Raw genomic sequence first — 23,798 nt, 5'->3', positions numbered from 1 at the left:
CTTCTTCCTTCCTCCTTCTCCTCCTTTCCTTGTCTCTTCTCCTCCACGGTTTGCTTGGGAGGGGGAGAGATAAGGGAATAAGGGGTTTAGGTTATCTTTTAAGGGGTAGAAGGGCCTTAGGTCATGTTTGGTTAGGTGTCCTTAGAACATAGTTAACCCTTAGGCTTTAAATGGGTTTTAGTTTGGGCTTAGGGTCTAGTTTGGTCAATGTCATAAACCAGTAGATCCATTTAGTTAATTAGGACATGTTTGGGTGCACCCTAAGTCCATAGGACCTATTTGTCCTCTAAGGTCCATTTGGTTTAAGTTAGGGTATAAAACCCATTATTTACTTTAAGTTAGGCCTTGAGGGCCCACTTTCATGGCCCATTTAACCAATTAATGGTAAGGGTGAGGGTCTATCTGGTCCGAGGGTCTAATTATGATATCCGAGACACGGGGATGTGGGTCCCACAGAAAAATAATCTAAGAGGGCAGGTAACAGCACAAGCAGATCCTTGAGTGGATTCAATTCGAGTGAGTCCGTTCGTGACTCCGGTGCTACTGTCAGGGCCCAAACTTCAAGGAAAATTGTGGGGCGTTGACCCGTACTTCCAAGACTTCGAGGGGGTACTTATAATAATATTTTAAGTTTGAGGTTACAGGTGTTGGCCAGTGCCACTGTGGCATTGCCCTTGGTAAAGGTCTGAATTGCCCCGGGGTATAAGGGCATATTTTTGGTGCGGATGTAACAATGGGACCCCTCTATACATCTTTTAATGATTGCTTTTGTATTTTTAGGCTACCCAACTCAAAGGATAGTTGGTGCACCGGTGAGATTCATGTCAACCACGCTGGGTGATACCCGAGTTCGGTGAGTGGGTTTTGGGTGATTTTGTTGGGTTTGAATATATATATTAAGCAATCTTAATCATGCTATTATATAAAATATAAGCATTATGCATATTGCATTATTTATTCAAATATGAACTACTATGAATGTGATATCATTCTCACCATTATATCGGGTTACGGTGCCGGGTGTGCCGGTACCGAAACCCCAATTTTAATTATGAAACTTATTATCTGTCATCCTGATTTGTATGCATTGTGCCGTGCTGTACCCGGGTATTAGATGGAATGGGACGTTGATGCACCTAGAATACCTCTCGGGACGATAGGACTTGCATATAGTATATCTGTGGCTAGGATGCTTGTTCCCTTATGCTACGACCCTTGCCAACAGGGATTTTTGTGTTGGATAGTCTGAGCACCTATTGCCTGTGGAGGTGGGAGAGGCCATGACAGTGGTAGTGATGGCTATCGGGGTCTGCCACTGGGTCGTCTAATGGCTTCTACTAGCATAGGCTCCCGTGTGATGATTGAGGTTTCACTGGGGCGATAAGTTAAGTGACCCTCAGTGTCTCCCGAGTTATCACAATAGCATACACTTAACTTATAATATTGTGTGTTAGGTGGAAAATGAATCTAACATAACCATGCATCATATTGCTTAAAATTGTGTGTTTGTGTGTATGTGCATTCTCCTTTGCTCCCTCACTAGCTGGTGTAGCTAACCCCGTTGCGCAACCCCTTTTTAGTTGATATGTAGGTAATCTCTTGATGAGCACCATTGGATGCAAATCAAGTGGAGCTGGTGGTTGTGACTTGGATGTCTTTGTACACCCAAGAATGGTGCCCTAGTGGCGATTATTTATTTATTTTTGTATTCATCCACAATCATGTATAAACTTTATGTTTAATTATAAAGAGAGAAATGAATGGTTACCAATATTTAGATTGTACTATGTGTTATCATTAGAGAACCGATGCTCTATAATTCACATGATTTAAATAAATTTCGCTTCCGCTAACTCTGTAATTGGAACAATTTATTCCATTTGGGTACGTTCCTTACTATTATCATGACTTGATGACAGGGTGGACTGTGGCTCAGGACATTGTATCTGTGATCCTGGTAGGTTTTGGGATGACACGTGTTGTCCCAATCATCCCCTTCATTGTAAACTATCTTTCATCAGGTTGTGGGCGTGATATATTGGGAGCGACAATTTTTATGAGAGGATCGGAACCGTGGTAGTGGGATTAACTTTGAGGGTTTACTGGGTAACCCAGCGATTCCAACGAGAGGACTGGGACCGACGATTTTGACGAGAGGACCGGGATCGGTACAACTCGGGTTTGACATCGCCAGTGTCAAACCCTGCCCCTGACTGACTGGAATTTTGATAAAAGGACGGGGACCCCTGACCATGCAACCAGGATCACTGTGGAGCATCACTCTAGTGACATGGATCACTGAAGAAACCCTGTGCATGTCCTCCTTTGTGCCTCTGAGAAGATGGACAGTGGACCCCTGCTCTTGTACAACTCATAGCCTGATGTATGACTTGGATCCCAGGTAATCTCTCTCTTCCCCAAATAGTGGGACCCACCCATGAGAAATGTGTAAAAATCTCCTATTTGATATGTGGGGACAATACCCTGACTTAGGGTCAAACCTTGTGCAGCCCCATTGAATTTCAGCTTGCTGGAATTCTCTGGGCGATGGCACTGGGCGATGCAGTAAGGCCTAGAGACATCGCCCAATGACTGATTTTGAATATTTAATGGATTTTATTTATGGGGACCACCCAATATGGACATGGGTACCCTCCACTGATAGAGGGGAGTCTGAGGGACCACCTCATGCCCTCAATTCACTTTGGAGCTCACCAGAGAGCCTAGAATCAGTCAGAATCAGTTTAAAAATTGATTTTTAAAAAGGGATTTAATGACCAAACAGACCTTAGTTGGTCTTGGTCTATAAATAGGGGAGGCTTTGGACTCATTTAGAGTTTACAGCTCTAGGAGAATCCGTAGGAGAGAAAGGAGAGAAAGAAGAGAGAAAGGAGAGGAAGGGGAAGAAGAAGGAAAAAGGAAGGAGGAGGAAGAGGGGGAACCTGCTGCAGCTCATCCCAGCCTACAACCGAGCCTCTTCTCAGGCTATTTCAGGTATAAAGAAACCCCTATACCTGTTGTTCCCTTTCCCTCTCTATATTCCCTGTGTTTTTGCTTCCTGGGCAGCCTAGAATAGCTAGGGTTTGCCCAGCACTGGTTCAGATCTGACATGCAGACCTTGTGCATGGAAGATTTGGAATCTTTATACATTTTAAACATTCAGTTGTGCTGCTCTTTGGGCCGAAACCTGGCTGTGCCCACCTGCACTGCTAGTGGACCCTATTGCTCTATGGATTGGAACCCTAGGCATGAGCTAGGGCTGCAGAGACAAACCCTAGGTGGTTGCAGCCATGAAAGCTTGTTTAGCATCCATTTCCAGCTTTGCATGTGGCTGAAATCATAATCCCAAGCTTGACAAAACCTTATGATACTATTCACTGGGACTGTCTGGGCAGCCATTGGCAGCCTGATGATGGATCTAATGGAGGATCCAATTGGACCAATAGGTGGGCCATTTCAGGGGATACCAAACCCCCCTGACATGCAAAGGATCAAGATTAACCTCAGCTCATAAGGCCCCACCTTGGAAACTCAGCCTATATCGATTCTACAGCCACTGGGCAATGCAGAGATCGCCCAGAGCCAACTCCCAGTGAAGGGAAATTGGCTGGATTGATGGACAGACTTGGGGGATCTCACCCTTAGACCCCTGGACACTGTGGGAAGGCTAGAAAATTACCAAAAAAGCCGTTCCTCACATCTGTCCATAATTGGAGATACTTTGGAACCCTAGTGGGCCCCATAGGTGGAAGAAACCCTGCTGTGCTTGGTCCTATAGCACAGACAAGCTGTGGACAGCACTGTGGAATTGGTCTGACCTAGGGTCAGGTACAACCATTGAAATGACCATTTACCCTTTGAGCCACTGACATTAGTTGATGCACCGGGACATGAACTAAAGCCCAGTGTAAGGCCAGGGATTCCAAGAGAGAACTAACTGAACCCTGGGTCAACCTAGTAAGTTTAGGGTAACCCTAGGACTTCTAGTGACAGACTGACAACTTAACATGACAACTTTTGATTTACATTTAGGACTTAATCCCGTGCTCGAGGACCACTATCAAACTGCTGTGGGAACTGAGTTTGCAACTGAGATCTTAGAACCCAACTCAGGTGAGTGAATAATACTATCATATGTGTAAATGTAATCATGATTTGATGCCGACTAATAAAAATTGAATATAATTGCTGTGTTATTTACTTTTGTTCAATTACTCAAATCACTGCATAATGACTGTCAGTTGATCAACACTGTGAATTCTTCTATGATGACTGTGAATGTTAGATTAGATACCGTAGTCAGCTTGGAAATGAGGACCGTGGTAGCCCGTAGTATGGGATGCGGTTGACACCACCTGACTCATACGGTGCCATATAGACATGGGGCTAGAGTTTCATCACCCGTGCTACGCACCCTTACGAACAGGGGTTAAGGTGTTGGATGCCTGTGGGGGCGACCATCAGAAAATGAGAAAAGAGAAAAAGAAATGAATAAAACACCGGAATGGTGCATGAATGAAAGAACACCGGAATGGTGCATATGGGCTACAAGCCAAAAAAGAAAAGAAAAGAGAAAAGAAATGGATTGTCCCACGGGTTAATCACAGAGGGCTGGTTGGGCGAACCTTGGTGAACGAATGCGGGAGCTGACTGGTCCTCTCCGATAACTCAATGGGTGTATCGCGGGAAGGGGTTAGAAGCCCGCACCAGGGATACATGTATTGAGGATTGTAGTAGCACTGACCTGACTTAGTTGTATTGCTAGGTGGCTAATAATTAAATTGGACTTGCATGTTATGTAGGACCCTATGAATTATGAATTGTGATTGCATATGCATGCATGATTGATGTTATTTGCTCACGAGCTCAATGGGGCTCACACTCTGTTGTACAATGTTTTTCTTAGATGATTTTACAGGTGGATGCCGCTGTGGCATGCCTGGCTATCTCGAGGAGGAGAGTCCTGGTTGTAACGACAATGTTGGTGTGGACCCCGACGGAGGTCATAACGATTTTGCACACATTTTTGGTGGTTGTTGATGAAGACCATTGAAGTGTGTTCGTGATAGCTTTTTGGCTGGGGGACTCCTTTTGGGTTATCTGGAGTTATCCCCGTTCTAATTTGGTTGTTATAGTTTTTACCTTTTTCTTTTGGGGGTTGAGTATGCTCGCCCTGTACATGCCTATGTATGTAGTACTGTACTTATCAGCTTTGTTTCCTTATTTTCTTTATGTGTGGGTTGATGGGAAATGTAAAACTTTTATATGTATATATTATCACTGTTTCCCCGTATCGCTATGCTTCCTTTTGATTATCAAATTGTAGTTATCTGCGACACTCTGATCTTACCTATGGTAAAGCGATGGTTGTGGTTCCATGATCGTAAGCACTGCTTCTAGATCCGTGGGATTTGGTGGATTGTCGTTAAGCAATTCGGGTCACCTACCCAATCCTCCTAGGGGGTGGTTTGGGGTGTGACAGAGCTTGGTATCAGAGCGTGAGGCTCTTCTTACGATTATGGATTGCAGACTAGGACTAATAAGCTTTAAATAGTAAAACATGTAATAATTTAAAGCCATAAGGGAGGTAGATGTATATAAACAAAAGTGCATAAATTCCATTAACTAAAAGATAATTACAACTAAGCCATTACATAAGCTTTAATTACATGGACTGAAATGCAATAACTACATAACTAGAAAAAAAAAACAACAAACAACCACTAAACCAGATTAGTTCCAAACAAAGAAAAGTACATAAGCATAAAAAAGAAAAGTAATCAGAACCACGTAGCGAGAATCTCCGGAACTGCTGAAACTACTCAGTCGAAGGCAGATCACTAGGAGGAGGTTGAGTCTGATGAGAGTCAACTCTATAGAACCTATCCCAGAAGTCTAGACGCTGCTCCACAGGCCCTACTCTCGTCTCTAAAGAAGTGAAGCCCTGATCCACCCTGGTCGCCAAGCTAGAGAGCTGAGTGCTAAGACTCTGGAAGTGTGTCATCAACTGCGCCCACTCTGGAGGTCCTGGAACCTAGAGCTAGTAGTTCCTGTTGCCTCATAAGCGGGTAAGTCAAAAAACTGAGTGTCAATGCCCTCAAAACCACCCTGACCTGTGCCCTGCTCCTCTCTAAGTAATCCCTCATCGAGTGCATCACCACCCTGCTCTCTACCTTGCTGCTCATCCTCAGGTATCTCCATCTACTCCTCATCCTCTGAGACCCTCTTCTGGCACTTTCATATTCAGAATGGAGATCTTATCTATGGGCCTGGATTTGGTCTTATCAATGTACTCACCCTCCAATAGCACCCCAAAATATCGGAAGACCAAGGTAAGGAATTTCCCGTAGGGAAGGATCCCATCAGCTGGGTTCCATGCGTGATAGAGCATCACCTAAAGTAATAGATTCGGGAGGTTGATGACTGGACCCCCCTGACCAGCTCCTAAAAGGCAGTAGGTAATGTATGCTCTCATCATGGATATACTGCCCTTGTTCCCACCCTTTGGGTAAATATTGTAGGTTACACACCTACTAATCACCTTAGTACTAGGTCTGTAAGAAGTCTCAAACTTAGGCGTGTTCCCTGAACCTGTCAAAGCTTCGAAGACTGTCCTCCTAGTCTCAAGAGAGAACATCTCTGAGATGTCCATGGGGGGCTAATAGTAGGCCCTCTCTCTTGTGTCGAAAAGACCTAGAATCTCTGCTAGTAGGGTAGTGGTCAGCCTGATATCCACTCCCTTTACCCTGCTCAGGAGTGTGAATTCTTGTGCCCCAGAGGGCATCAAGTTACAATAGAAATACCGAACCAAGTTTGGATAACAAGGCTCGGTAGGGGATAGCATCGATGCCCAACCTAGGGCATTAAACCTGGCGAAGAGGTTGTATTGGTGGAAGTCCTCTACTCGCACCACCCGGCCATTCACTATCTTTACGGAAACAAAATTCTTCCACTCCTTAGCATGCTCGTACCTGGAGAAAAGATGGTGATCGAAATCTGGTTCCTCAGAAGACGAATCCTCTCTAGGAGATGAAGGTGGTACCGAAGAATAGGAAGATTCCTCGGATTCGACCCGTAGCCTCTTTTGGGCTACCAATTTCCTAGCGGTACGATGACTTGTAGACATCTCCTACAAGGAATAACAAAAATAATTAGGTTAGGGTAAGGAAGAATAGAGAAAACCCTAACCCAAGGAAGGATTTAAAGAAATAAACATCTATCCAGGTAATGTAGTGAAGAAATTATACCTAAGCACGTGTAGATGCAAGAAAACCCCGGAGAATCGCAAGGATTTAGTGTAGAACAAGTCACCCAACCCTACAAGAACCTTTCCCAAGAGTATGGAGGAGTTTAGAAGAAAATAGAAATGAAATGGGCCCCTCTCGGACTTCAAAAGCTTGCGCCCGATTCTCTGGGCGATGACACTAGGCGATGACACTGGGCGATGTGGCAACGCCCAGAGACATCGCCCAGTGTGTGCAATTTTGCTGTTTTGGGCTATTTACATACAAGGACTTGAGATTTGACCATATTACCCCTAATGAACATAAAAATATGAACTTTCACAGATGGTTTTAAAAAAAAAACAAATATAAAAAAAAATGAACATATAAAAAAAAAATTAATCGAGTACTAAGCAAACACAACCTTCTTAAACCCAAAGGGGTGAAATTTCTATTTGAAGGTTGAATAGAGCACATAGGGTTTGAAAAACTTTTGTTGACATGTCTATGATAAATATTTAATATATATAGATAAATGTGTATAATGATTGGTGAATACTACCTAACTAATATATGCTTGAATATTGTGATGTACAAACTGATTGGAGTGTTGCTATGCAAACAGAACTTAGATATATAGGTATATTGTAATAAGGGATTAGTAAGTATGGGGAGCGTAGATCTTACCCAAATTGTGGACTAGGTCGACCAAGAATAGGCTGTCTAACCAATCGAAGTACTTAGACGATAGGGTACCTCGAGCCAACCCAAGAATTTGTTTCATTGGTCTTTAGTTAATTAAGTTTCAGCAGTTGTGTACTTAATTCTTTTAATTAAGTATGCCCTAATGTCTAGAACCATTCTATGTGACAGGACCTACAACCTTGACTAAGGCTGAAGACCCCAGTATCATGATATACATTAGACATCTACGAGAGAGACTGAGACGAATACGAATAGTGTTACCCTGAGCTGAGAATCGACTGGACTTTTACTTGGCTATTGCTGCCATTAGTGGACCCGAGAAACGAGAGTATTTTATGAGTTTAGCTGGAGAGGTGAGGGGTAACATAGAATTTCTACTGGCAATGGAATTTGTGACTGGGAAGAAGCTGGAGATGCTTGCCTGCTAGATCAAGTAAATAATTAAAAGTCTTTATTAAAAAGTCTGAAAATTTTCATTAGTGCCATGCATAGCATCTTGACCCATAAAATGCATAAGTGAAACATAAAGCATTCAATAAGACACGTCACTTAAGAAACCAAGATAATGAATCTAACAAACTACCTTACTGGTATGACTCATGATACTCATTGGAACTGTGGATTGGATTTGTACCTACTTAGCTAGAAAACACATCTATCCACATAGATGAAATTGGGAATATTGAACATGCTCCTCTTTTCAGAGAAGCAACAATGGTCAACACTAGAAGTTCTCATGGAGGTCATAAAGGTAAACAACCTAGAGTTGTACCGGAGGTTGAGCTACCTAACAGAACTGAGGCTCAAAACTCTGAAGCATCGGCTGCTTCATCAGAAGCACCAGTGGCTGCACAAGCTACTGCTGCAGCACCTCAGCCAAGTGTGGCAGCCGGCGATGTGACTGCATTCATGACCACGATGATGCGGACCATGCAACAACAATAAGGGTTGCTTGGTCAGATGTCTACACAGTTTGCAACCGTGATGCACGAGCGTGCAGCACCCCCACCACCACCCATTCGACCAGTGCTATTTCCACCACCTGTGCCTCAGCATTTAGCGAAAAATTCCACCGCCAAGGTTATGGAGAGATTCAAGAAGCTCCAACCGCCTGCATTTTCAAAAATAACTTCTGAGGCAATACAGCCGGAACGATGGATCAGTGCCCTAGAAAAGGCATTTAAAGTACTTGAGTGCACGGACGCACAAAAGATTATATGTGCGGGTTATCAGTTGCAGAATGAAGCCGAAGCTTAGTGGAAGGCAACTAGGCCTAATTTGAAAGCTGCTCACTCAAATCCCACGTGAGCGCAGTTCAAAGAAATTTTCTTCAAGAACTACTTCCCTGAGAGTTTTAAGGATAGGAAAGAAGCAAAATTTATTGCACTGGTGCAAGGAACTAAATCAGTGCTGGACTATCAACAGCGATTTGAAGATCTGTTCCATTTTGCCCTAGAACACCTGAAAGGGGAAGTTAGTAAAGCTAAGAAATTTGAGAAAGGACTCAAAACTGAGATCGGGTCAGTTTTGTCAATTATGGACATTCGGGATTATGCCTAAATGGTTGATAAGGCGAAGACAATGGAGGATAGATTCAAAGAAAAGGAGAAAGAAAAGACTATGACGTCGTCTGGGTTGAATAAAAGGCCAAATAATTTTCAAACCTTTGGATGGCCGAGTAAATTTTATAGAGGTTCGAGTTCAAGTCCGAATTCGACTCTATATCGTAGGCCGAGCGTGGGTCAGAATTCTTTTTGCCCTACATTTACCCGACCTGCTCAACCTGCTACGAGTCAAGCGACGACAGCAGCCTCGCCAGCCCAACCAACAATGAGTCAAGCGAGCAAAGTTTCAACACCTGGAGCTCCATCCTTTAAGTGTTATCTGTGCAACAAGGAAGGGCATATGGCCAGAGATTGTAGATCGCGTGGGTATGGCAACAACTCATCAAACCAGCCCTACGCTAGGCCATTTCAGCCACGGGACAATCGGACGGAAGGAAAGGTGTACGCTTTGACAAATGAAGAAGCTGAGGCGAACCTATATGTGTTGACAGGTAAGTTGCAGAACACTACTTAACTATAGGGAAGAATTGGCTTACTTCATGTAACCTAAATTACCTAAGAACCCTAGGTACCCTGAATGTCTTAACCATACCCGCACGAGTATTATTCGACTCGGGTGCAACCCACTCTTTCGTCTCCTCAACCCTTGTGAGTAAGATGAAAGATCAACCAAGGGACATCAGGCACGAGTTAGTAGTCAGCACACCGATAGGGAGTGTCGTGAGTTTGAAGGAGGTCTATGACCCTTGTCAGATTGAAATTTGTGGGAAGAATCTAGCCGCACGATTGATAAAATTGGATATAAAGGATTTTGACGTAATACTAGTCATGGACTGGTTGTCTACCTATGGTGCAAACGTCTTATGTGCAGAGAAGAAGATAAGGTTCAACTTGAAAGACGGGTCAACTTTCATCTATCAAAGTGAACCCAAGAAGAAATCCAGAAGGATAACATTATCCGCCCTCCAGGAGCGAAAGTTGCTTGACGATGGATGCCAAGGGTTTTTGGCCATTGTGATAGACACGGAGGCGAAGATAAAACCGCTGGAAGAACTGGAAGTCGTTAGAGAATTTCCTAATGTTTTTCTAGAAGATCTGGCGCAGCTGCCGTCAGACCGTGATATAGAGTTCGCGATTGATTTGATTCCGGGTGCTACACCGGTATCCAAGGCACCATATCGCATGGCACCTATTGAATTGAAAGAATTGTAGGTACAACTTCAAGACCTACTGAAGAAGGGATTCATTCGACCCAGTGCATCACCTTGGGGAGCACCCATGCTGTTTGTAAAGAAGAAAGATGGTAGCATGCGGCTGTGTATCGACTACCGCGAGTTGAATAAACTGACGATCAAGAATCGATATCCGTTGCGGCGTATCGACGACCTATTTGATCAACTACAAGGAGCGAAAGTTTTCTTCAAGATTGATCTTAGGTCGGGATACCATCAGTTGAAGATTAAGAGCGGTGAAATTCATAAAACGGCATTCCGAACTCGATATGGACATTATGAATTTTTAGTTCTGTCATTCGGATTAACCAACGCCCGGGCAGCATTTATGGATATGATGAATAGAGTATTCCATGACGTGCTAGATAAGTTCGTCATAGTATTTATTGACGATATTCTGGTGTACTCTAAGAATGAGGAGGAACATGCGCGACACCTTGCTTTTGTGTTGCAGCGGTTGCGGGAACACCAGCTCTTTACCAAATTTAGTAAATGTGAATTCTGGCTTCACCAAATTGGTTTCCTGGGGTATATTGTCACCAAGGATGACATCAAAGTAGACCCCAGTAAGGTGAAAGCAGTTCTCGAATGGGAGATTCCAGAGAGTGCCACTGAGATCCAAAGTTTCTTAGGATTGGTCGGTTATTATCGAAGGTTTATCGAGAATTTCTCACGCATCTCGGCGCCTATGACAAAGCTTACAAGGAAGGGTGCTAAGTTTGAATGGAATGAAGCCTGCGAGAAAAGCTTTCAGGAATTGAAAAACCGATTAGTATCAGCTCCAGTTTTGACCATTCCAGAAGGCACCGAAGGAATGGTGGTATACACTGACGCATCTAGAATAGGTTTAGGTGGTGTCCTGATGCAGAGAGGTAAAGTAGTAGCCTACGCCTCCAGGCAGTTGAAGGAGCACGAGAAGAATTACCCCACTCATGATTTAGAGTTGGCAGCGGTAGTCTTCGCGTTAAAAATTTGGCGACATTACTTATACAGTGAAAAGAGCGAGATCTTCAGCAATCACAAAAGTCTAAAGTATTTCTTCACCCAAAAGGAGCTAAACATGAGACAGAGACGGTGGCTAGAATTGGTAAAGGATTATGACTGTGAAATCCAGTACCATCCTTGTAAGGCCAATGTTGTGGCGGATGCATTAAGCAGAAAATCTCAGACTACGTCCCTTGCATCTTTGGTCGTAAGTGAGCAATTAATAGAAGAAGCTCAGAAATTTGATCTGGAACTCGTGATCGAAAGAACGGCTATGCAATTAGCAGCTATGGACCTAGAGAGGAAATAATTGTGAAACAACCTTTGGATCCCGAGCTGGCCAAAATAATTTGGGAAGTACAACAAGGTGTCCATAGGAACCCGGATTTTTCATTGGCCCAAGATGGTGCATTGAAGCTTCGAGACAGGTTGTGCGTGCCTGAAGATTATGATGTCCAAGACCGAATTCTTAAAGAGGCGCACAGCTCACCCTATACTATCCACCTCGAACGTACAAAGATGTACAAAGACTTAAAGAGGTATTACTGGTGGATGGGAATGAAGGAGACCGTAGTAGTATACGTGTCCAAGTGCCTCACCTGTCAACAGATAAAAGTAGAGAGACACCAATCGTATGGTTTATTGCAGCCACTTCCCATACCTGAGTGGAAGTGGGAAAGAATCACTATGGATTTCGTGACGAATCTGCCCAACACTAGAAAGGGCATGAATGCAATTTGGGTGATCGTAGATGGACTGACAAAGGCAGCTCACTTCATACCAATTAAAATAAGTTATCCAATGGAGAAGCTTGCCCAGATATACATTGAGAACATAGTCTGCTTACCTGGCGTGCCTGTCAGTATTGTGTCTGACAGAGATCCTCGATTTACTTTAAGGTTTTGGAGAAGTTTACAAAAGGCATTGGGATCTCAATTGAATCTTAGTACAACTTTCCATCCGCAGACGGACGGACAATCAGAAAGAACCATTCAGACTCTGGAAGACATGCTCCGAGCTTGTGTTTTGGAAATGAATGACAGTTGGGCTGCTCATATACCTTTGGTGGAATTTGCATACAATAATAGCTATCACTCCACCATTGGCATGGCACCGTTCGAAGCACTCTATGGAAGGAAGTGCCAAACTCCGCTATATTGGGATGAAGTTGGTGAACGAAAATATCTCGGACCTGAAATGATTCAAGCGAGCAACAAGGTGGATGTCATAAGAAAAAAGATCAAGACAGCCCAGTCAAGATAAAAAAGTTATGCGGATAATCGAAGGAAAGATATTGAGTTTGAGGTTGGAGAAAAAGTATTCCTTCGAGTATCTCCAACCAAGGGATTGCTACGTTTCAACAAGAAGGGCAAGCTAAGCCCAAGATTCATCGGTCCATACGAAATTCTTAATAAAGTGGGACCCATAGCATATCGACTGGCGCTACCACCATCTTTGTCGAGCGTCCATGATGTTTTTCATGTGTCAATGCTATGAAAGTATATTACCAATCCGACACATGTGCTGTCAACTGAACCTGAACAGTTGGACGTGGATATGACCTATGAAGAACACCCCACAGAGATATTGGACAGAAAGGAGCATAACCTCCGTAACTGAACCGTTGCTTTTGTGAAAGTTCGATGGGGAAATAACCCAATACAAGAAGCTTCATGGGAACATGAGGAGGAGATGAAAGAAAAGTATCCTCAACTATTTGGATTACATGGTAAGCAAATTTCGAGGACAAAATTTTTGTAAGGTGGGGAGAAATGTCAAACCCTACCCCTGACTGACTGGAATTTTGAGTGAAGGACAGGAACCCCTGACCATGCAACCAGGATCACTGTGGAGCATCACTCCAGTGACATGGATAACTGAAGAAACCCTATGCATGTTCTCCTTTGTGCTTGTGAGAAGATGGACAGTGGACCTTTGCTCTTGCATAGCTTACAGCCTGATGTATGACTTGGATCCCAGGTAATCTCTCTCCTCCCCAAATAGTGGAACCCACCCATGAGAAATGTGTAAAAATCTCCTATTTGATATGTGGGGACAATACCCTGACTTAGGGTCAAACCCTGTGTAGCCCCATTGAATTTCAGCTTGTTGGAATTCTCTAGGTGATGGCATTGGGCGATGCAACAAGGCCCAGAGACATTGCCCAGTAACTAATTTTGAATATTTTAATGGATTTTATTTATGGGGACCACCCAATATGGACATAGGTACCCTCCATTGATAGAGGGGAGTCTGAGCGACCACCTCATGCCCTCAGTTCACTGTGGACCTCACCAGAGAGCCCAGAATCAGTCAGAATCAGTTTAAAAACTGATTTTTAAAAAGGGACTTAATGACCAAATAGACCTTAGTTGGTCTTGGTCTATAAATAGGGGAGGCTTTGGGAGGCTTTGGACTCATTTAGAGTTTACAGCTCTAGGAGAATTCGTAGGAGAGAAAGGAGAGAAAGAAGAGAGAAAGGAGAGGAAGGGGAAGAAGAAGGAAGAAGGAAGGAGAAGGAGGAAGAGGGGGAACCTACTGCAGCTCATCCCAGCCTGCAACCGAGCCTCTTCTCAGGCTATTTCAGGTATAAAGAAACCCCTATACCTGTTGTTCCCTTTCCCTCTATATATTCCCTGTGTTTTTGCTTCTTGGGCAGCCTAGAACAGCAAGGGTTTGCCCAGCATTGGTTCAGATCTGACATGCAGACCTTGTGCATGGAAGATCTAGAATCTTTATGCATTTTAAACATTCAGTTGTGCTGCTCTTTGGGCCGAAACCTAGCTGTGCCCACCTGCACTGCCAGTTGACCCTGTTGCTCTATGGATTGGAACCCTAGGCATGAGCTAGGGCTGCAGAGACCAAACCCTAGGTGGTTGCAGCCATGAAACCTTGTTTAGCATCCATTTCCAGCCTTGCATGTGGCTGAAATTAGGTTCCCAAGCTTGATAAAAACCCTGTGATACTATTCACTGAGACTGTCTGGGCAGCCATTGGCAGCCTGATGATGGATCTGATGGAGGATCCAATTGGACCAATAGGTGGGCCATCTCAGGGGCTACCAAACCCCCCTAACATGCAGAGGATCAAGATTAACCTCAGCTCATAAGGCCCCACCTTGGAAACTCAGCCCATATTGATTCTACAGCCACTGGGCGATGCACTGGGCGATGTAGACATCGCCCAGAGCCAACGCCCAGTGAAGGGAAATTGGCTGGATTGATGGACAGACTTGGGGGATCTCACCCTTAGACCCCTGGACACCGTGGGAAGGCTGGAAAATTACCAAAAAAGCCCTTCCTTACATCTGTCCTTAATTGGAGATACTTTGGAACCCTAGTGGGCCCCGCAGGTGGAAGAAACCTGCTGTGCTTGGTCCTACAGCACAGATAAGCTGTGGACAGCACTGTGGACTTGGTCTGACCTAAGGTTAGGTACAACCATTGAAATAACCATTTTACCCTTTGAGCCATTGACATTGGTTGATGCACCGGGACATGACCTAAGGCCCAGTGTAAGGCCAGTGATTCCAAGTGAAAACTAACTGAACCCCGGGTCAACCCAGCAAGTTTAGGGTAACCCTAGGACTTCTAGTGATAGACTGACAACTTAACATGACAACTTTTGATTTACATTTAGGACTTAATCCCGTGCTCGAGGACCACTATCAAACTGCTGTGGGAACTAAGTTTGCAATTGAGATCTTAGAACCCAACTCAGGTGAGTGAATAATACTATCATATGTGTAAATGTAATCATGATCTGATGCCTGCTAATAAAAATTGAATATAATTGTTGTGTTATTTACTTCTGTTCAATTACTCAAATCATTGCATACTGACTCTTTGTTGATCAACACTGTGAATTCTTCTATGATGATTGTGAATGTTAGATTAGATGTCGTAGTCGGCTTAGAAATGAGACCCATGGTAGCCCGTAGTATGGGATGCGGTTGACACCACCTGACTCATACGATGCCATATAGACATGGGGCTAGAGTTTCATCACCCGTGCTACGCACCCTTGCCAACAGGGGTTAAGGTGTTGGATGCCTGTGGGGGCGACCATCAGAAAATGAGAAAAGAGAAAAAGAAATGAATAGAACACTGGAATGGTGCATGAATGAAAGAACACCAAAATGGTGCATATGGGCTACAAGCCAGAAAAGAAAAGAAATGGATTGTCCCACGGGTTAATCACAGAGGGCTGGTCGGGCTGACCTTGGTGAACGAATGCGGGAGCTGACAGGTCCTCTCCGACAACTCAATGGGTGTATCGCGGGAAGGGGTTAGAAACCCGCACCAGGGATACATGTATTGGGGATTGTAGTAGCACTGACCTGACTTAGTTGTATTGCTAGGTGGCTAATAATTAAACTGGACTTGCATATCATGTAGGACCATATGAATTGTGAATTGTGATATGAATTGTGAATTGTAATTGCATATGTATGCATGATTGATGTTATTTGCTCACAAGCTCAGTGGGGCTCACACTCTGTTGTACAATGTTTTTCTTAGATGATTTTGCAGGTGGATGCCGTTGTGGCATGGCGGGCTATCTCGAGGAGGAGAGTCCTGGTTTTTACGACGATGTTCGTGTGGACCCCGACGGAGGTCATACCGATTCTGCACACATTTTCGGTGGTTGTTGATGAAGACCATTGAAGTGTGTTCGTGATAGCTTTTTGACTGGGGGACTCCTTTTGGGTTAATCTGGAGTTATCCCCATTCTGATTTGGTTGTTGTAGTTTTTATCTTTTTCTTTTGGGGGTTGAGTATGCTCGCCCTATACATGCTTATGTATGTAGTACTGTACTTATCAGCTTTGTTTCCTTATTTTCTTTATGTGTGGGTTGATGGGAAATGTAAAACTTTTATATGTATATATTATCACTGTTTCCTTGTATCGCTATGCTTCCTTTTGATTATCAAATTGTAGTTATCTGCGACACTCTGATCTTACCTATGGTAAAGAAATGGTTGTGGTTCCATGATCGTAAGCACTGCTTCTAGATCCGTGGGATTTGGCGGATTGCCGTTAAGCAATTCGGGTCACCTACCCAATCCTCCTAGGGGGTGGTTTGGGGTGTGACAGCCAGATAGGCCATCCGTGTGTGAGAGGTGGAGGGCTATGGATGCTACCTAGGGTGTTGCAGTAGCACTAGACCCGAATTAGGCATTTGTTTGTTAGGTGGATAATAATAAAATTGAACTCATTTGGCATGACTATAAATCAGACTTGATGTACGAATTGTTCAGGTGGTGTGGGACATTGTGGGATTCATTTATCATGTTTGGTTTGCGTCTTTGTGAATGCATTCATGGATATTTGTGCTTGCTTGTATGGTTTGATTACTCATTGGGCTTAGTGGAGCTCATTCCTCGAGGATACCCCCTTTTAGATGTTGATGCAGGTGTGATGGAGCCGGGTGGCTCGGAGTACTTGGTTACTGAGGAGGGTGGTGACGAATGATGGACTTTTGATGCTGAGAAGCACGGATCTAGCTGCTATTGCAAGGTGTGTTACCATGGGGGACAGTGACACTTGGCCGGGTGGCCTTATTTTGAGACTTATACTATTCTTTTGATTTTCTCTCATGAATGATGTATTATTGGAACTATATGTAATACATAAGTCTTGATAGGAAATTGTTGTGTTAACTTTTGGATAAACCTTAACCGTTATGGTACTTATGATACAACTTAGCTTCCACTACTCTAATACGAATATTGTATTATTTTCAATTCCCTTATTGATTTATCATGTGTGGTGTGGATGAGTTAGCTTAAACACTACATCAATGATCCTGGTGGGAGTGTGGAGCATAGGATGTATGCTCTAGTCACGTGTCGCTGTGGTACAGTAACCAAGGCGTGACAACATCGGATTCTCAATGCTATAAAATTTGATGTGGTTACTAAATGGTCTTCTATTCCTTTCTCGGTTGTTTAAAGCCAAAAAAATCAATTCCTTGTGGACAATTGGGGTATACAGGTGAAATGGAATGCTAGAGTCCCTAAAGCTTGTTCTTGGTTTCGGCCTACTGGATCTATGGTTGCTTTGCATTGTGATGGGTCTGTATTTAATGAGAGAGCCTCTTATGGTGGTATAGTTCGTCACATGAATAGTGAAACTATCTTTACCTATGCCGGGAAAGGGGAAGAATTATCAGTTTTGCATGTGGATCTCCTTACTATTTGGAGAGAGATTGTCAAGTGTATGGAAAGAAGCCTGTTACAAGTCTCTATTAGATCTGATTCTTTATTGGCAGTAGAAATCCTGAATGGCAAGATTGTTGGTCCTTGGAATGTGCAAGTGCTGAAAAGTAATATATGAACATAATTGGAAAGCTATCTAGATCAGATGTGAAACATGTGTGGAGGGAAGTTAACAAGCCTACTGACTGTAAGGTTGGTTTTGATTCATGAGATGAAGAATTTATTCTCTATCCTTCAGAGTTTTCAGATGAGCTTATTGGATTATTCAAGAGGATAGAGATGGTTTTGTTTATTATAGAATGTAATTGTCTTGATTTAATTGTTTATTTTTCATTATTTCTATTTTGGTTGTGAGGGGGGGGGGTGTCCCTGCTTGTTTGGAGCCCGCTCCTTCCTTCGGGTCTGTCTGAAGGAAGCAAATAGGTGCTGCCTCTTTTTTGTATTATTCTTTTTTTCCATTTCTTAATACAATTCGTTTACTTGTAAAAAAAAAAACTTTTGTGAAGGAGGAAAGAGGGTTCGAGCAAGCTAAGCTCAGGTTAATTTGGAGAGTTCAACTTGGGACAACTATAGTAGAGTTGCAAAAACTTGAACTTTTTCTCTCTTTTTGGATCTTAAAACTTATGAGAACTCTTAGAAATTCAACCAAACTCCTCTTGTTTATACCCTAAGGTGTTACTCATGTTCAAGGCATGCATTCCTTATCCCAAGTCTTAGAGAACTCCTTGGCTCTAGGAGGATTGGCTGGTTTTGAGCAATAGATGGATACAAACTCCGTCAAGCAACTTAGCAAGGGTTTGGGATGAAGCCGATGAAGCCCAACACTGATGGCATACTCCATCACATCCTCAAGGGTTTCTAGAAGAGTCTAAGTGAGTATTAAGGTCAGAAAAAATGAAATAAAGCCATTGCAAACCATGATTCGAATAATCCACAAATCTGCAAATACCCTAAATCTAGTACAAAATGTGCTATGGCTAGCACAAATAAAGGGATTGGATGGTGCTGGCCAAAGGCACGACAACACTGGCCTTAGCTTTGCTGGTGCAGGCCACAGTCAGTTCTTTGACTGGTTGAGGCTTCATACTGGGATTGGGCCTGATTCCAATGTGAACCTAGTCTTGGTTCTTTGGGGTTTGAAGCTTGGTTTTTTCTATGCATGACAAAGTCATTTCCATAATTTTAAAACACATTATGATAATTTAAAGAAATCCTAAACAATAAGAGCATTTGGAATGTTGTTGGGAGCATGGTGAACCTCCTGAGCTATTAATAATGGGTCCCATGCTACTTCCGGTCATATCAGTTTCATCATCGCTTAGTTTGCTCCGGGGTGAAAAATGATGTATCTATGGTAAACCATCTATTGTATTTTTTACAAAACTCTCATCATTGGTGCTCTAGTCTCCACATGTGGGAAGTCCTCACCGTTGCAGGTGGACGTTGTGTGTTTTGGTATACCAAAGGTTGCTAATATAGGTTAATTACTGGTGCATTGGATTCACAGGATTCCTCTTTTAATGGTAGAGATTATCAATAAGGAATCCACTTTCCAAATAGGGAGAATATCAAGGGGAAATACGTTGATTGTGACTGGACAAAATTCAAAATTTGGTGGCTTTTTGTAAAGTGTTTACAAATTGATTTTAATGATTTTATTATTATTTAAATAATTATATTTTATTGAAGTTTTACATCCAATCCACGATTGAGAATCTCTGATTAAATGTGTTCAACAAATTAGGGTTTGTTTATCATGTTTGTTTTCCATGCACAATATTCTGTCAAGTGATATTGTTAAGTGGAGAGAGACCAAGAGGAAAATTATTTAGCCATATGTGGATTTTATATTACTTCCCCCCTTAGGGCTGAGCAATTAGTAAATAGTTTATTGATCACTTAAATTGTAATATCTTTTGTTAAAGACGAGGTGAAATGCAACAACCCTAACTAGATCACCCTATAGGAACCCATCACTTGTCTTGTGGGCCCCACTTAGATTAGGCTAAGGGGGAGGAGAGTAATCACTCTTGTAAGGATATTGATTTGAGAATTTGGAATTCTCTCTTCCTCTCTCCCTTTCCTGCCTAGGGTTTTGAACCCTAAGCATCCATTGATGAAGAAAGGAGTTCTCGCTCTTGAGTGGAGACACCTGCAGAAGTGTTGAGGGTCTTCAGAAGTGTTGCGCTCATGACACTACAGAGGTAATCTGAAACACACTCTTAATTGTTTATGCATACTCTAATGTATCTGAGGATGTGTTCGTGTTCCTAACGATCAAATTTTGATTTGACATCCCTCAATAACTAGTTACTTGTCACCCATGGTGAGAGTGGAGAGACTATCTTTAATCATGGAATTTGACTATGTGATTGGACTGGCAAAAATATTTCCAACCTCAAGTAATACCGATATGGATCAAACTGCCAAATGGTGAAGGGGAAGGCGAAGGAAAACTTAATCTATTTATAGGGTCAATTCACCAATGGTGAAGAAGAGGTGATGAAAAACTTAACCCCTAAAATAATTATAAATACTTCTTATTTTTAGTCATTGTTGGAAAACCAGGTTTTCTAACTCGAGTTGTCTTCAAGAAAAACCTGGTGACTCGACCTTGTCAAACCTGATCAAGATGAATCACGTTTTTTAATTTTGTAATGCAATAAATATATATAAATTAGTAAACAGTCATAAAAATATAGAAAAATATGGAGGAAAAAAAATCAAGTAATCACATATCAATGCATTTTGAGTTCATACCATTGAAAAAGTGAAGGGAATCGAGGAGTTGAAGCTCTTATTGTTTTAGACTATGGATTTACTATTTAATTAACTCCGTCTAAGTGAACTGTTTTTATGATTTTTTAAAAGACGACTAAACTCGCCGATTTTATCAAGACTCAGGTAAAAATACCGAGTCTTATTTGACTCAGACCATTTATGACTCAGTCTCGTTATTTTTTACCCTGACCTAGTCTACACGACTCTAGATCAGATTTTTCAAAAAATTGACTCAATTCGGATGACTCGCCTCCAGTTAAAACCCGATTTTCCAACTATGATTTTCACACAACATATTCAATAGGGTCGCAATACATAAACACTGAATTGCAGTCGCAATAATGGATTGGTGAAGTTTCTCGTCACCTCAAGCAGTCAAATTATTGACCAGCAATTTTCAAAACCGGTTTGCCAAACTAAACCACACCACCATTCTAAATCAATTCCTTTTCAACCAACTGGTCCAGTAGAGCACGTACACATGACATCTAAAGAAGGTTAGTCAGCTAGTGATGGAAGACTAGTAGTGTTCCCAATAAACAGAAAGAACAGCAGTTGCACCCAAATGTTGCTGAGTTCCCTCCGAATTTTTATCTGCTGCTGTAACTGGAGCACTGCTGTGCGCATCGTGCGGAACAGCAGCGGCCATGTATGCACAGCAGATCCCACTGTACATACATGACCGTTGCTACGCCGCACAATGCGCACAGCAGCGCTCCAGTTACTACAGCGGATAAAGGTCCCCTCCCTCCATGACCTTATGATCTAAAAGTACTATTAACCAGTCAATGGCAAGTGTACAACCCAGATAACCGACTGCCAACAACGAGACCCCATGAGTCATGCGTGCGGTTGGATGGGGAGAAGGTGAGAATATGAATAGATAAAAGTCAGAGATCAATAATGGTGCTGTTATTTAAAGCCAAATGGCCTAAGGAGGCCACTGGACAATGCTGCCCTACCATTCGCTTCTACTATAGAATAGTCTATTTCTTACCAAAAATAACTCAAAAATAACACTATAGAATAGTCTATCCATTACCAAAAAGAAAAAAGTCTATTCTAAATTAAATAATCAAAAACAGAAAGGATAAGACCTCCACGACATTGTCCAACCACACTATCCCGTTTTCTAAAAGCAACTAGACAAGATAAACAACTCATATCATCTATTCACCTTATCTTCTCTCTCTCTTCATCCTTTTCCAATTGAGAATCCCATCTCTACAAATTATTTTATTAAACATAAAACCACCCAACAACTCAGAGATTTTTCTCTTTCTGTCCCTCTCTTTCTCCCTCTCCCTCTCCATGTATCATCTTAGGGAAGAACACTAACTCCTTGTCACTTTATTTCTCATTTGTTTTCTGAAATAAAGAAGTCAAGAACAGTAAAGAATTTCGATTAAATGGAGATTTTCCTTTTCATTTATAAGCGCTTATAAAGAAAGAAAGCATCCAAGGTAAACTATTGGTTAGTATGCATCTTCATGGTACAAAAATTAATTACGAAGGGTAATTTTATGTCTCTTTCCTATTCCAAGTGAGGGAGAGAGGTTATGACGATTAATGGTTCTGTAGATCTGTAAGAGAGAAACATTTCCCACACTTGAAGTTGTTGAACTTTCTTGGCATTTGAGATGGGGGTGATGGAGGAGAGTCTGAGACCTCAATAGTTTTTTCCTCCATGTTCTTGTTCAAATTTTTATCAAGATGATGACGATGACCATGATCCTCTGTTTGATCTTCTTCGTCTTCATCCAAGACAGCAAGGTGAGGCATGGAGGTTGTGGGATTGAGGGATCGGTTGTAAAAAGATCTATTGGACCATTTGCAAGACATGAGAATTCTCCTCCTCTTGTTAAAAGGATTCTCTGATTTTGCAAGATCTTCTACTCTGCTAACATCTGATAAGTTTGCGAACGATTTCGACTTCCCAGAGAAGTAGATCGACAACCCTCTTCTGCATTTCAAGTACAACCCCAAGTTTTAATTTCATCAATTTCAAGACAAAAAACCTAAGAGCACAAACCATTCGTTCCACTATGCACTCCTTGGAAAATTCAGATTTCACTCCATGTTCAACGAGAAATCCGGGAAAAAATAGAAACTAGATCGTACATCTTGATTTATCCGAAAACCCACCCAATTACGAGAAGCCAATTGAAAAAAAAATAAAAAATAAATTGAGGGAAGGGTAGAGGAACTCACTTGATGGGAAGAGATTCTTCCAGGGAATCCAAGGAACCCAAAGCACCAACTCCACCATGACTTTTGAATTTACTCTGAACCTCCTCACCCTCGTCATCATCATCACCGTCTACCGTCGTGGAAGTACTTTGTCCGGAGACCCCTATCGACGAGCTCTCCATCGAAAGCTCCGCCGATTGAACCAAACCCTTCCGCCTCGTCGACTCACCGGTCACCGACAACTCGTTCTTTTCCTTCTTCTCCAAACAACAATACGAAGAACATGCAGCAGCAGCAGCAGCAGCGGCAGCGGCAGCGGAGAAATCGGCGGCGTACACCTTCCGATTGCTAACGTAAGCCGAGGGAGGAGCGGCGACATCGCTCGGAAACCCAACAGTGGGCCCCGCAGAGACCTCTCTGCTACTCAACACCATAGACATCTAACCCTTCAACAGTCACCACCTCGTCTTTTCTTCTGCTTCTTTTCGATGTCTCCTCCGCTTTCTTATCATCCGTTTTCTTGGTTCTGATCTTGGCTTTGTTGTCATCAATCGGCGGTTAAGCGGGATGTGCACAGGTTAACAGAGGTCAGAGGTTGAAGGTTAAGAAGACAGAGAATGAAACAGAGTAACCGTAGGCCATAAGGAGAGAGAGCGCAACCATAGGTCATAAAGAGATAGAGAGAGAGCTTAGAGCGTTTGTGAGAGACTAATATTAAGGGAAGTGGGGAGGGGTGCGAACTGAGAAGGGCGCACAACTGACGTTGGCGATGGCGTGTTCGCCACTAAAAGGCGATGCGCTTTGACACCTTCCTTTAGGGCTGAGCTTACGTGGCAGAGACAGCGACCCTTCCCCTTGGATATATCTCTGTCGTATTCTAGTTTAGAAATGGTTAAT

The 23,798-nt window shown here is 42.7% G+C and overlaps 1 protein-coding gene across 1 annotated transcript; it reads right to left on the bottom strand.

Annotated features, from left to right (window-relative positions):
- Positions 1–22,241: 22,241 nt before the first annotated feature.
- On the bottom strand, positions 22,242–23,553 carry LOC122660872. Its single transcript, XM_043856123.1, has 2 exons — positions 22,923–23,553; positions 22,242–22,674 (listed from the first exon to the last, which is right to left on the bottom strand). Exons 1-2 carry the CDS (start codon positions 23,339–23,341, stop codon positions 22,278–22,280), a joined length of 816 nt encoding a protein of 271 aa, XP_043712058.1. The 5' UTR covers positions 23,342–23,553; the 3' UTR covers positions 22,242–22,277.
- Positions 23,554–23,798: the final 245 nt, after the last annotated feature.

The sequence above is a fragment of the Telopea speciosissima genome, chromosome 5 (genome assembly GCF_018873765.1).
Source record: "Telopea speciosissima isolate NSW1024214 ecotype Mountain lineage chromosome 5, Tspe_v1, whole genome shotgun sequence".
Taxonomy (NCBI): domain Eukaryota; kingdom Viridiplantae; phylum Streptophyta; class Magnoliopsida; order Proteales; family Proteaceae; genus Telopea; species Telopea speciosissima.
Note: the sequence above shows the minus strand (reverse complement) of the source record. Positions and strands in the feature narration are given on the sequence as shown.